The sequence below is a fragment of the Eurytemora carolleeae genome, unplaced genomic scaffold (assembly GCF_000591075.1).
Source record: "Eurytemora carolleeae unplaced genomic scaffold, Eaff_2.0 scaffold699, whole genome shotgun sequence".
Classification (NCBI taxonomy): Eukaryota; Metazoa; Arthropoda; class Copepoda; order Calanoida; family Temoridae; genus Eurytemora; species Eurytemora carolleeae.
The window spans coordinates 11,603-26,404 of record NW_019396604.1 but is presented as its reverse complement, the minus strand read 5'-3'; the positions used below and the strand labels follow the sequence as shown (position 1 = coordinate 26,404).

The 14,802-nt window shown below is 33.1% G+C and overlaps 2 protein-coding genes across 3 annotated transcripts; both read right to left on the bottom strand.

Annotated features, from left to right (window-relative positions):
• Positions 1 to 101: 101 nt before the first annotated feature.
• Positions 102 to 4,455, bottom strand: LOC111706179 (beta-1,4-galactosyltransferase 1). Its single transcript, XM_023478972.1, has 5 exons — positions 4,287 to 4,455; positions 2,674 to 2,743; positions 2,570 to 2,614; positions 1,028 to 1,095; positions 102 to 792 (listed from the first exon to the last, which is right to left on the bottom strand). The coding sequence occupies exons 1-5, from the start codon at positions 4,319 to 4,321 to the stop codon at positions 597 to 599; spliced, it is 414 nt and encodes a 137-aa protein (XP_023334740.1). The 5' UTR covers positions 4,322 to 4,455; the 3' UTR covers positions 102 to 596.
• A 4,758-nt stretch (positions 4,456 to 9,213) lies between these two features.
• Positions 9,214 to 13,708, bottom strand: LOC111706182 (chaperone protein dnaJ 49). 2 transcript variants are annotated; one of them, XM_023478973.1, is made up of 6 exons: positions 13,516 to 13,708; positions 12,676 to 12,771; positions 11,185 to 11,400; positions 10,866 to 11,005; positions 9,835 to 9,885; positions 9,214 to 9,573 (listed from the first exon to the last, which is right to left on the bottom strand). In XM_023478973.1, the coding sequence occupies exons 1-6, from the start codon at positions 13,630 to 13,632 to the stop codon at positions 9,330 to 9,332; spliced, it is 864 nt and encodes a 287-aa protein (XP_023334741.1). In that variant the 5' UTR covers positions 13,633 to 13,708; the 3' UTR covers positions 9,214 to 9,329. The 2 variants fall into 2 exon arrangements, with proteins under 2 accessions (XP_023334741.1, XP_023334743.1); XM_023478975.1 differs by having other exon boundaries at positions 10,866 to 11,002.
• Positions 13,709 to 14,802: the final 1,094 nt, after the last annotated feature.

The window sequence follows — 14,802 nt, the reverse complement described above, 5'->3', positions numbered from 1 at the left end:
TAAATTATCAGGTTTACCAAACTGGCAGCTTTACCGAACTGTCATGTTTACCAAACTGTCAGGTTTACCAAATTGTCAAGTTNTCTAGTTCTTGTCTCTTGTCTCTTGTCTATATGCCACACCTGATTTATAATATATATCCCGTATTCTAGTTCTTGTCTCTTGTCTCTTGTCTATATGCCACACCTGATTTATAATATATATCCCGTATTCTAGTTCTTGTCTCTTGTCTCTTGTCTATATGCCACACCTGATTTATAATATATATCCCGTATTCTAGTTCTTGTCTCTTGTCTCTTGTCTATATGCCACACCTGATTTATAATATATATCCCGTATTCTAGTTCTTGTCTCTTGTCTCTTGTCTATATGCCACACCTGATTTATAATATATATCCCGTATTCTAGTTCTTGTCTCTTGTCTCTTGTCTATATGCCACACCTGATTTATAATATATATCCCGTATTCTAGTTCTTGTCTCTTGTCTCTTGTCTATATGCCACACCTGATTTATAATATATATCCCGTATTCTAGTTCTTGTCTCTTGTCTCTTGTCTATATGCCACACCTGATTTATAATATATATCCCGTATTCTAGTTCTTGTCTCTTGTCTCTTGTCTATATGCCACACCTGATTTATAATATATATCCCGTATTCTAGTTCTTGTCTCTTGTCTCTTGTCTATATGCCACACCTGATTTATAATATATATCCCGTATTCTAGTTCTTGTCTCTGGAGGAAAGGATGCAATTGTCGCAGGAAGACTTTAAGTTGATCATCACGTGATCTGAAAATCATTGAGTTTAAATAATTTACAAAAACAGTCAGAGTTAAGAACATAGTTTGGCTATCTAAGGTTGATTAACTACTGTTAAAAGTTATGATAAACAGAAAGGTCAAAAACAGTAGTTAAACCAGCTGTATTTAGTTCAACTATCCTCCACTATTCTCAGTATAAAAAAATAAACTTATAAAGGGAGAGTGAAAACTAATTTAGAACTCTTGATTTAAATGTAAGTTACCTGTATGGAACTATGATCGCTACTTTTGATCTGGATTCACAGTTCTCTGGTTTATATTTCCCCCCAACCTAGCAAACAAATATTATCAAAGGGACTATATCACATACATTTTACTAGCAGGGGATCATTCATTTGACGTACTGTCCCTGTTTGCCTGACATGGTCTGTAAGTGTACTGTACAGTTTGCCCTAGCTGCCTAAACGTAGGTACTTAAACTGAAACAGAGCTTCCAAAAGAAATTGAGTTTTTGCAAAAACTCAAATGTTCTAATTCCTATCTTTGCAATCTGAATGTGTAAACCTTTGATATTTCAGTTATCTAATTATCAAGGGTCTACGACATCTGGTTGCAAAGATACAGGAATGAGAAAATCATAGGTTGTGGCAAATTTCGGTTCCTTTAGATAGCTTTGCTCAAAATGAAAATAGGATATAATTCCAAATATCTTAGTAATTTTTTAATTTTCAAAATAGACAGACTGTGGAAGACGAGACCCAGCGTATCCGGGAACGAGCTTAAGAATCCTACGGAGCATTCTAGATCTTTCTATGTGATTCTAGAACCTAGGGTAGTGATATATATATACGAGTTGATCAATCTGTTATTAGTATCTTGTTAAATATATTCTGAAGAGAAACTCCTCACGTTATTTTGGATCCGACACGACATCTTCCAGAAGACAACATTTTGGAAATCCTAGAATTAAGAGAATACGGTGTTATTTGTTATGAATATGTTTAAAATATAATTTGATTTGCAATATAAAAATATAGATAAATGTCAAAACTCACAGTTCTTACAGCGGATTTTAGACGAGGCTCAACTTCATTAAATTCGGACTCAGGGTATCAAAAAAAAGTAGACACTTAAGAAACTCGACTATATCAAATTTCTCACTTTTTTAAATTTTAATTTTGTAACAGTAATAACCAGAAAACTCTGGACTATTAATGATTTAAAAGTTACTGTTTATCTTTTTTAAAACATCAAATACATTTAATTATTACTATAATGTCGTCTTCTTTTCCACAGCTTTCTCTATAAATTGATTCATAAATACTAAAATTACTGATCAATAATATGAGGTAAGTTACAAAGTAAGTTGAATACAGTTGAAATATATCATTTTTAGAAAATCTATAAAAATTGCTGATTTTGGTATAATTTTGAAATTAAACAATATAATAGTTTAAATAAATCTTCTTGAATTCAAGATTTTGTAAACTATACAACGGAATGAAACCGACAAAATCTCTCTTAAATAATCAAAATTAAAAACTTTAAAACAGAAAAACTATAGAATTGAGTTTTTACAACAAACTCTATTTTCCTTATCCCTATATCTTTGCAACCCGATGTTGTAGACCTAGGCAGTAGGCAGTGAGGCATTTTAGGCCTGGTCAAAGAGGTGGGTTTTTATCTTCTGCTTCAAATGCATAACGCTTATGCCTTATGCATCTGCTAAAAGTTTGAAATATATTTGAATGAAAAAATGTTCCTTCTTATTATTTTCTATAAAAGTAAATCTTAATTATTGTTACCTTTATTTTCAAGTTTTCCTGGGCTATTTTCTCCAAATCCACAACCTAAAAAAAAATCTGCCAGCTTTTTTGTCTTCACACATGCGGGAAACTTTTAATTTTACCGTCATGTTTATTTGAAGCCTCCCCACCAGACCAGCTGGAATTTCGTTGCACAAGCTTAAAGCTCCAAAACTTAAACCAAATTAAATTTTCCTTTCATAGAAATATATAGTATTACAATTGGACTTTTAATGTTTGAAAAATGTGTCTATTATTCTATTGATGAACTTCCGGGGCNTCAGCTGTTTGGACGTTTATTGGATACAAACGGACAAACAAACAGACGAGCAAAGTATATAAATAGAGTGAGAACCAGAAAACTCTGGAATAGGAGGACGACTTTTAGACTTAAATTATGACTCTAAATAGTTCAATGAACATGAGACACGGCAGTTATGTAGTATATGCTATGCTGTATACAGACCAATTTAAAAGTGATTTTATGAGTTACTAATTAACCTATTTGCTTTGTAACAACATCAATTAGACTCAAGGATTGCTATACATGTCTTCCTTTCCACATTTTTGTGTAGATGAAATTATTTTTAGAAATGTCAGTCACAGTCAGGATTTATATTTTTCATGATAATTCACTTTAAATACAGCTACATCAGGCGCACATTCTATTATTCTGTAGATAGTATTACCTTCTGGTTTTATCTTTTACATAAGTTTAAGATGTCTTCATCATTTTCCGGAAATTTCCGGTTTATGGAAAAAAATCGTTCCAGAATTCAGGAACCTTTTCCATAATGGAAATGGAAAAAATTTCCGGATCATTTCCATACGTAAAATGTAACCCGGAATTCTGGAGGAAACCCTAGCTAAAACTTATTGATATTTTCTTAAAACTACTCAAGTACAGATGCCCTTCAGGTCAGTTTCCTCTCTTTGTTAACAATCGTTACCAAAGGTTCATCATTAATGATAGTTAACAAAGCTTTGTTGTTAACGATTTTTAACGAAGGGTTGTCGTTAACGATTGTTTTTTAAAACAACCATTTTTAAAAAACGAACTTTTTGAAAAACAATCCTTTTTAAAATGATCGTTTCATTTTCGATTTTACATCGTTGTTTTAACAACGAAACGATCGTTTTTCAAATACACGAAAACGTTATCATCCCAATTTTATGTAATCTGTTTAACAGGACTGTAAGTGTAATTTCAAGTGACCCTCTGTTCAAAGCTGGCAATTCCCTTTTTTCAGTAGTTTCATTAAAACCTTAATTTTTTTCAAAACATTGAAAGATAATGTAGATTTTCTTACCCAAAAAGTGTTTATTTCTGATTTCTGTGAGAACATTGATATCTAATTTATAATTGATCAGATAAAGTTCTTAAAGGTACTGTTGTAAATCATATATTGCCATATTTGCCTAGAGGGTCACTTGGAATTACGCTTACGTCACTTAAAAGTCAATATTTCCTCCATAAACTTTGTAAAGGGTGCAACAAAAAGTAAAAACATATAAATTACCTTTCCCTCCTTCCCTCCCTCCCATATTAATATAATTGATGATTCATAAATTAGAAATACATTAAACTGACCCATAATATAAGATTGATTTCTTTCTGAAAATAGATCACCACTTGTCCTAATCTTTCGGCCTAAAATTTGTAAATAGCAACATATCGGTTTTAAGTTTTTAAAATTGAAAAATTTTGTTTGGTTTCCTTGGGTTTTCTGTTTCGTTTTTAGTGGAGAACATAGTACTAATATTAGGTTGTTTACCGGCTGTACTAGCTTTAGCTTGTGTAATAGCTGAACATGAAGATAAATAAAATGATTACCTTCCAAATGGAATATTGTTTTGATCTGACTGTAGAGCTATAAAGGTTTTGTAGCACTACCCCCCCCCCATCACTTACAACAGAGCCTGCAATTTAAAAAATGGTTTTTTATTATATTTGGTGGACCCAGGGGCGTATTCAGGAATTTTTCCAGGGGGGCTCTGCACCTGTTGGGGCCTGAAAACCCCCTGAAATCAATAGATTTCACTGGTACAGGGGGGGCTTAGTCCCCATAGCCCCCCCTGAATACGCCTCTGGTGGCTTGTCAGATTCACAGCCTCTTTCCGAGCAACAATGAGGAAGATATCATCGTTTTTATATCTACTCATTTACATTTATTTTCTCTGTACCATAAATCTGCATTTCCAAACATCATTGAAAATAATCCAAATACGTTTTCTTCATTCATCTTTGATCAGATAACGGTTTAAAAGGTAAGGTCGTGAATCTGACGTGCTATAATTGATCATAATTCAAATTTACGTCTACAGGTACAGTCCCTTTAAACTTGAAATGCATAAAGTAAAAAGATATTAATCCTATTAATCACGAAAAGGCGTGTCTAAAAGAGAAAATATAATGTAGAAGCAATAGGCGAAATGGTATCCTAGGATTAAACATGCGTGACATTAAATATAATGGTGATTATATATTCTTAATGTTTGCTGTCATTATCAAATATATTCCTGCTATATTTATTATTGGTGTATAATCATTATATATACATTCCTTACACTATAATTTCCTTATTTACATTAACAATACCCCCCCCCCCCCCATCTCTTATATTCCTTGTATATGCATCCTAGCCTAGCCAATTTTTATTCGGAATCTTAAAATAGTTTCATAAAAAGTTTTCCCAACTCTTTTATACTTCAATACCTGTAAACTTGTAAAGCTATAAAGTTTAAAATAGGTTGAGTATCAGAGGTTTAAAGGGACTGTTCTCATTTTCAAACATCCATGTTATTTACTAAGTTTAGTTGGGAACACAAATCAAACCTAATTCGTAAGGTTACCCACAAAGGATGTGACTGTAAAGACCCCGAGCTTATATTAAGTCTTCTCTTTGAAATACCGTATTTCAATGGCTTCGCAAAGAAAGAAACAAGTTTATAGTTGCAGAGAATCCTATAAATAAGATTGAATACAGTAAAAACTCCGTACAGTCGTCTCATGATCTCTAATATTTTGTGGGTAACCCAGTACGTTCAAATATGCCTGGTTCTAACTAATTTTCCTAGATACAGGGTGTCCCAAAAAACATGGGAATTCAGTGACGAATGCGATATCGTCTTTTCAAATAATTCTTTGATTTAGTATATTGATACCTACTGAGAAAGCTGTAATCTGTAAGAGTTTCGTCTGCTATGTTTACATTTTGTTTGTTTATGTTTTGACTGCAACCGGTTGTACTTAGTAAAACAAGAAAATTACAGTATACAAATAGAGTAAACTTGTCCGTAGTCACTGTTCATCTTGCGGGGACATTATAGACACATCTTTTGCAGTCTTTTACCCTTTTCATTAAATAAACTCTAGCAGACATAATAATATTATGGCTTTTGAAATTAGGTATTACAATGCTAATTCATAACAAAGACGATATCGAATTCGTCACTGAATTCCCATGTTTTTTGGGACACCCTGTACATGTTAGAAGTGGGAGGGAACCACTGGCCGCCATAAGCCTCCCAGATTTGATGTGCAGCAGCGAGCATCAGCTATGTAGTATACAGGGTGTCCCACGAAACATGACAGTTGGTGAATAGTTTAGAATGTCTTTATCCCTAATTTGTTAAGTTGTGTGATACCAAAGATCAATAAAAATATTATATGGGAGTCATATTATATCAAAATTGATTTCAAAGTAAAATATGATTAAGCAAAAGATTTGTTTAACTAAAAATAGCTATTTATTAAATGTCATGTTTCGCGGGACACCCTGTAGTTTACCCCAGAGAATTTGAGATATCGAAAAAATGTATGAAATGTCGTCTCGAGGTTATACACTATTTTACGTAAATCTCAGTAACTGCAAAAATGAATAAATAGCCAAGGATATGCGGGATCGAATAATTTGATTGAGCTCCATGTAATCATTTAATTAAATACGAAATATCTGCAGCATTAAATTATCAGAAAGTTGAGAATACGACATTTTTAAAATTCTTCCGATGTCATAGCTTTAAATTTGAACTTAAGGATACTTTTTATTTAAAAAATTTAAATTGTCCAAACTGGCAAAAAAAGATTTCACTCTTACAGGTAGGAAAACTTGGGTTTGGAAATTAATTTCGATTTATTTCATATCCTCATCAGTCCTTAAAGAATGGTGGTATTGTCAAAAATTTAAAATTTAAAAATTTAAAAATTTAAAAAATTGTTTATGTTTAAATAAGTCTTTTAATGTAAAATTGTTGATTCAAAGAATTCTCTAAATTTGAACAAAAAATCATCAAAAGAGGTATTTCTTAAATCAAAGATTTTTACTAATCAAATACAATTCTTTTTAGAATTTGCTTTCCTAATATCTTCCTTTTCAACTTATTTCTTGTTAAACTCCATGAATTAAAGCTTGATGCATATCTTCAATAGAAATTATCTGTATACAGAAAATAAGTGTGAAGACGGGAGGGTTCTTTTATTTAAGATCTTAGAAATTTGCGCAGTGAGAAATACCGTCTTAAATACAGGGTTACGATTGTACGGAATTTGATCCGTCCGTTTTCTTGCATTCAGGGTTCCTTGTTGGCTAAAATTGGCATATTTGTATGTGCTTAAACCACCACCAGTTCTCAATTGATTGCAGAAATCTAAAATCAAGCTTTAAATCGCCAGATTTGAGTTTTAGAACAGTCTTTATGCAGTCTCATCCTTTGTGGGTAACCCTGTATCTTACATTAAGAAAGAGAGTGCATGATACATATATATATCATAATGTACAATTCGTACAATAAGCTTCTTTACAAAATATTGGTACAACACAAATTAGGCGCATATTCTTTTTATTTGATGGTAATTCTGGTAATTTCTACTTTGTTTCTTTACCATTTTTTTCATAAACCATTTTACAATTACGATTTTTTATTCATACGCCAAATTTTACGTTTACAAATTTTTTTATAAACCATTTTACATTAACGATTTTATTATTCATAAACCATTTACATTTACGATTTTTTATTCATAAACCATGTTTTATCCATAAACCATTTTACAATGATTTGTTTATTTATAAACCATTTTACATTTACGATTTTTTATTCATAAACCATTTTACATTTACGATTTTTATTCATAAACTATTTTACATTTACGATTTTAAATTCATTAACCATGTTACATTTACGATTTTTTACATTTATTTCTTATAACATCTATATTCCGCTAAACTAATAACGAGATCCAAAAAATGACAATCTTAGGTGTAAATGAAGACAATTTCTCATATTAAGGAATGTGTAAACATAATTTAACGTGGCAAGGTCAATTCACAAGAGTACTTTATTAACCCTTTGGAGATTTTACACTTAAGAAATGTAAGATTACTTTATTTCATTCGCGGAAACTAAATATGTACATTCAGGGGCGTACGAGTGGGGGAGCTGGCCCCCCAGGGGGGAGCACACATGATCCATTGGGGGGGGGGGAGGGCTCTTTTAATATTACATCTGCTTGCATTTCTCTACAAGGCTTTGCAACCTGGCCAGTTTAATTCTTCTTTCTGCTATACTTCTACATTTTAAACAAAAAAATATTAGAAAGATTTGTTGAACAAAAGCGTTTTATCATCTTTTAAAACATCATATTGAGTGAATTTCTTTACAGTTCAAACCTACAAAGCAGTTTAACTAATATAGAATCAATAAATTTGATTTACAACAGAACCCTTCAAAGGTTTGTCTGATCAAGTTTTGCATTAAATATCCTTGTTTTCCATTTTGAAAACTCATTATCATAAGTAGTTTCGCTACAAAAGTGACTCGACATGCATTTCTTGCTTCAGAAACGATGGAGAAATGAAGGTTTCAAAGGTACATCGGACATGCCACTCCATAAATGGAGGATCACTTAAAATTTGCACGTTTTCCATTTATGTATAATTACATCGTAAAATAAAAAATACTTAAAAATCTCACTTTTAAAGTTATTAAACAGCTTTAATCAATAAATATATATTTGCTATCATTATCTATAGTACAATTATGTATAGATCCTTTGAAAACACAAGATAATTTCCCCCTTAAAGCTTACAACCACAGTATTAAGAGGGAGTTTCTGACGATTTATATTTATAGAGATTTATAATTATTAGTTCACTGGTAAAATAGAAGTGTGTATATGAAGAAATAGTTTACTTAGTTGTATTTTAAAAAGAAAATATGTTTTTTATCCTAGGAGGAGGCTAAGTGTATCCCCACCCCACACAAATGCTCTCGTACGCATTCGATTTTTTTAAACTAGCTAATCGGGATTATACGAAATGACACCTCCTTAAGTTAAAATCATTATGCGCTAAGGTGCACTCCAGTTTACGGCATTATAAGCCCTACGAGATAAAGACAGGATGAACTCTGCCTCCCAATGAACAGTCAAAAATTTGATTTGCAACTTATGTAGATCTAACGTTCACCTCTTTGCATTAAACCTAAAATTGCGTATTTGATGAGCCCCACTTTCAGTGAAAAAATTTTAGAATCTTAAGAATTATGACCTTAATCAATTCAGCGTGCACTGTGCACTGGTTTAAAGAAGTAAAAGGTAAATCATTCATCCTTGATTGACCCAGACAGATAAAACAACTTTAGAAAAAGAACAAATTTTTATTCACAATATTTATTAGAAAATAACAAGTCAAAAGTCCATATTAGGACTAGGTCAAATAATAATTTAATAAGACATAAGAAATAAAATTCTCCAGATCTAGAAGCAGCTTTTTTGAGTCACCCTTGTAGCTCCATCCCAGCTCACGGTAGTTCTACAGTAGGACCGATCATCTGGAGTCGTAGGATCAGAGTACCTGGAGTATCGAGGGGTAGGTTCAGAGTACCTGGAGTAACGATGGATAGGTTCAGTGTACCTAGAGTAATTTACTCCAGACATCCTAGGTTCAGCTCCGCTAGATCTGTACTCGTTATATCCAGTATACCTTAGGGGCTCTTCGTTTCTAAATAAAGGTTTATCAAACCAAAATAGCTTTGAAGACATTACAAAGAGAGTTAGAAAAAGCAACTTAATTTTAGACAGCTCATCAAGGATAATAAAGTTTCTTAAATTAAAATTATGAGCTTTTAGCTCCAATATTAGCCCCAATTCAATTTTCAACCCAAAAAAGGAAACCTTGGCATCGAAAACTAGATCCAATATTAATTAACCCGAATTCGTATAATGTTCCTCTAAATTAAACAGCTAAAATCCAAAACTTTACCTGTATTCTGAATCAGAGGACCTTTTACTCCTAGATTGTTCTTCGAACATTCTAGAATTAACAAAATTAATTAAAAGGGAGATTATAATCTATACTATGGCGCTTTTGAGTATTGAGTTGACAAGACCCTTTAGTATGAAAGTAATCCCAAACAATATCCACCATAAACCCTCAATAGAATTTAAATGCCAAATTTTCTTATTTGTTTACTCCCTAAGCTGCGTTGGATTATACAAGATTGCAAAAGCACACTACATAACAGAATTAATTAAGATTTCTTTCAATTGTGTATTCTTTCCCGAAGAAAGATAGTTTAACAAATATCGGAATAGAAGTCCATGGTTTTCGTCTATGTAAATTCTGAACAATAAAGATGAAAATTCCTCCAGAAAAAAGGAATTGCCTCACCCCCTCCCTGCAAGATTAGAATAAGGTAGAAATAATGCTAGTTTGCTGTAAGAGAGATGATAAATCCCTGTGCGCTCCCCCCCCCCCGCCTTCCCCTTCCGGAATTCAGGCATGGTATGATATGATATGTACTCTCCGGTACAGGTATATCCTACCTGTTCTGATATGTACCCTCTGGTACAGGTATATCCTACCTGTTCTGATTTGTACCCTCTGGGACAGGTATATCCTACCTGCTCTGATTTGTACCCTCTGGTAAAGGTATATCCAACCTGTTCCGATATGTGCCCTCAGGTAAAGGTATATCCTACCTGTTCTCATATGCACCCTCTGGTACAGGTATATCCTACCTGTTCTGATATGCACCCTCTGGTAAAGGTATATCCTACCTGTTCTGATATGTTCCCTCTGGTAAAGGTATATCCTACCTGTTCTGATATGCACCCTCTGGTAAAGGTATATCCTACCTGTTCTGATATGTTCCCTCTGCTACAGGTATATCCTGCCTGTTCTGATTTGCACCCTCTGGTACAGGTATATCCTACCTGTTCTGATATGCACCCTCTGGTATAGGTATATCCTACCTGTTCTGATATGTGCCCTCTGGTATAGGTATATCCTACCTGTTCTGATATGTGCCCTCTGGTACAGGTATATCCTTGTAGATCTTCTTCTTCGTAATCTCATAATCATTGTCAGCCAGGAACTTGAGAACCTTGAACAGGGTTTCATCATCTAGATCCCCCCAGGTATCATCCTTCTCCTAGATATAATTAGAACCTAGAACAGGGTTTCATCATCTAGATCCCCGCAGGTATCATCCTTCTAGATATAATTAGAACCTAGAACAGGGTTTCATCATCTAGATCCCCCCAGGAATCATCCTTCTCCTAAATTATAAAATTAGAACCTTGAACATTAAATTAAATTAAAACAAAGTACCTGGAAAAAATTAGCACTAGGTTTTGGTTCAGGAGTTTCTGTTTTGGGATCTTCAGTTTTCGCGTCAAATCTAGTTGGGAGAAAGTCGTCGTTGGTTTTTTCAGACATGTCGTCTTCGTGATTAAGATGATCAAACTTGTATAGTTCATCGTACTCAGATTTCTTCTCTTCGTTGCTTAGGATAGAATATGCTTCACTTAATTCCTTGAATATGTCCTGAAACGACAAAATTGAAGAAATCGCACAAAATCAAAACAGATAACATTCAAACACCGGCAAAAAAACCTCATAATTGATGTCCCATCATTGAATAGTTTATAGCTTTAATTTACAAATTTTCGTGACTGATCAGAAAATTTCAAAATAATAATCATTTTAAAAAAATTGCACAAGGGCTAATATAAAAATTTGCATTTAGAACATACTAAGCTTTTTTAGTATTATGTGCGTTAATTGCATAGGGCACACCATAAACCTTACCACTCGAACTTAAGAAACGCATTCGATGAATTTGAGCCTCGTCAAAAATCCGCCAAAAACCGGTTTCAATTGAGCGTCGGCTTGAATCTTTAAATATCGAATACAATTTTAAGTGAAACAAGCTACGGCTCAAATTCTTTAAATTCGACCTCTGTGCAATCAAACCTCTAACGGGCAAATTACACATCACAAGTCAATCAAACCTTTCAAGCGTTAGCAGAGTCAATCAAGCCATGAAAATATTAACCTGAGCCAATCATGCTTACATGGGCCAATCTAACCTTAAAGGGAGTGACCGGCAAAGTAGGGTAATTTAACTGATATTACAGTATTTTAGAATTTTTTTGGATTCATTTGAGACCTATCAGACGTTTTTTGGTGCATATTTGTTCAGCAAGAGCGCAAATTCAAAATTTAAATTCCTCAGATTGTTTATCTCTGTTCATCTGTTTCTGTTTATCTGTTTCTGTTTATCTGTGGAAGGATTAGGATTGAAAATCAATTTTATAAAAATTATTTAAAAACAAGATTTAACAAATTTCTACAGTAAACCAATAAAATGTTTTATGAACATATTTCACATTAGAAATTTGCCAATAAATCAATAGAAAAATTTTCTCTCTCTTCATATGAATTTCTTTAAATTTGCTCGCAGATTTCTTCAAATTCTGTTAATTAAAAATTCCAGGAAATCTTCAGAAACACAACACAATAAAAAACCCAATATGCAATAACTGAATAGGATTACTTATGTTCGATTCTCAACCTGTTACTACACATTTTTCGTGGTCTTAATTAATAATTTAAATAAAACAGATTCTCAAAATCATCCCTCCAAAATGGACAATCAACGAGGGTTTTAAATATCGCATTTGCGTTCTTACTGAAACCGTAAAAACGTCAGAGGTCTCAAATTAACCATGAACTGCATTCTCAGTTCCAACTACCACACATTGCCAGTCACTCCCTTTAGAGCCAACCAAACCCTGATAAACCTAATAATAAACTAACCTGAGCCACCTCATCCTTATTTTTATCCGGATGAAACTGCATCGCAAGCTTTCGGAAACTCTTCTTGATCTCTTTCAAACTTGCAGTGTGACTAACCTTAAACAATTAAAAGTGCGACTAACCTTAATTAATTACAGAGTTATGTCTATTATACAAAGATCTAATAAATAATTAAATAATTTTCTAATCTTTAAATCCTAACAGGTTAACGTTAAAGATAATCAATTTTCCTCTTTAGTCTTCAGCTAAAAAAAATAATTAATATAAAAGAAATTAGCTTCTGTAAACATCTTGAAATTGGACAAATCAGACAACCTTCAAATAAGCCCTGGGTGGGGAGGGATATTTAAAGAGACGGTAAGCCTATTCTCAAGTGCACCTCATGCAAAGATTGCAATGACCGATAAACGACGGTACCATTAAAGCCATTCTGATTAAAAATGTCAAAGTTACGTCATTTATTTCCGAGTTTTAATTGTTTAATTCTGATAATGTCTTTACTTCCTAGAGTAGAACTGCGCAAGTCAGTTTTAGAGAAGCCGTAAAGTTGTAAAATTGTTAACATTGATATATCTAACCCATACTTAACTGCAGACAAAGTTTATGTTTGGGAATCATGATTACCATCTTTACATAGAAATGTTATTTTAAAGTACACAAAAACAATCGTGAATTGAATGGGGGTAATTAATTTAAAGCAAGGAAAGATAAACTAAAAAAGCTGCCGAAGCACAAAAAACAATGCCAATCGCCTACAATACAAAAAGTTTTTCACTTAACTAAAAAGGGGTGTGGTGTGGGGTGGAGAGTATGATAAAAAATCATAACTCAAAACAATACCTTCAGAATAGCGTAATAGTCAGGAAGTGGTTCATCATCAACCAGGTTCTTCTGGTGTTCAGAACAATTGGAGATATAAACTAGAACGGAGATAATGACGAGGATAATCTGAGTCATGTTGCTAATGTAAATTTTAATCCTAAATAAGGGTTAGGTCAGATAGCTTTGAGAGAAATGAGTATACTAACTTGATGTTAACTAGCTGAGTATTATATCAACGTTGGTAAACAGAATAAATTACTGGTTTGTTAGCAGTACACATTCTGGAAACAGTACACTGTACAGTTGTACAATCTAAAGTACACTTAAAGGGACTGTCAGCGTAATTTCAAGTGACCATCCATAAAAAGAAAGTAATGCCTGAATTACAATGATACCCTTAACTATAAATTCAGGGCCGTACGAGAGCATTTGTGAAGCAGGGGGCCACGCGTAGAGGGGGGCCTGGGCCCCCCCTCATGTGCCCCTTTATGAATTATATATAAAATGTTTTTGCTTCTTTAAACTGATTATGCTGGCCGGCCGGCATTGTGAAAATGTAATGATGTAATGTAATGTTGTAATGTAATGAAAATATAATGTAAACATCGATGTTGGCCGTTGGCTAATATATATAAAAAATATATGCACAATGGTTGAAATAAATCCAGTTTTTTTATAAAATAAATGTAGTCAATATAATTAGTGAATATATCATATTATGGTGTTCACTGTAAATTGAGACTTTAGAAAAAACGCTATTACTTTTTTCCAGTAAGGCCCTTAACTTTCAGGGGAAAATATGAATTATAATTGGCATGGCAGTTTTTGCTGTAGAACCTACTAAAAAGCAGTTTCATCAACTCCTCTTTCATTTCCTTAATCTTCTTTATGATAAATATTCTTCAAAACACTCTAATTTGTTGCCATAGCACAGGTGGCTGCTAAGCGTGGAATTTTGGTGGATTTGCTATTTTATGAGCTTGTTAAAAAGTCTCAATCTATAGTGGACAACCTTTGATTTGATTTGATTTGATTCGATTTAGGGTATATACAGTAAAAAAGGTGAAAGCTGAAAGGTGATAAAGAAAGCCTTTTATTTGATAGAGTTTGTTAATCCCAGAAATGATTGGGAAATGGAAATGAAACCCAGCTAAACCCCATAATTTGATATACATCATGAATGTGGTTGTACAATATACATGTCTAGGGGGAGGGTTGAAAAAAAGGCGCACTTCGCACTCAAAACGTTAAAATTTACCCCCCTTAGAAAATCCTTATGACAAAAGAAAAGAAACGAAAATTTAT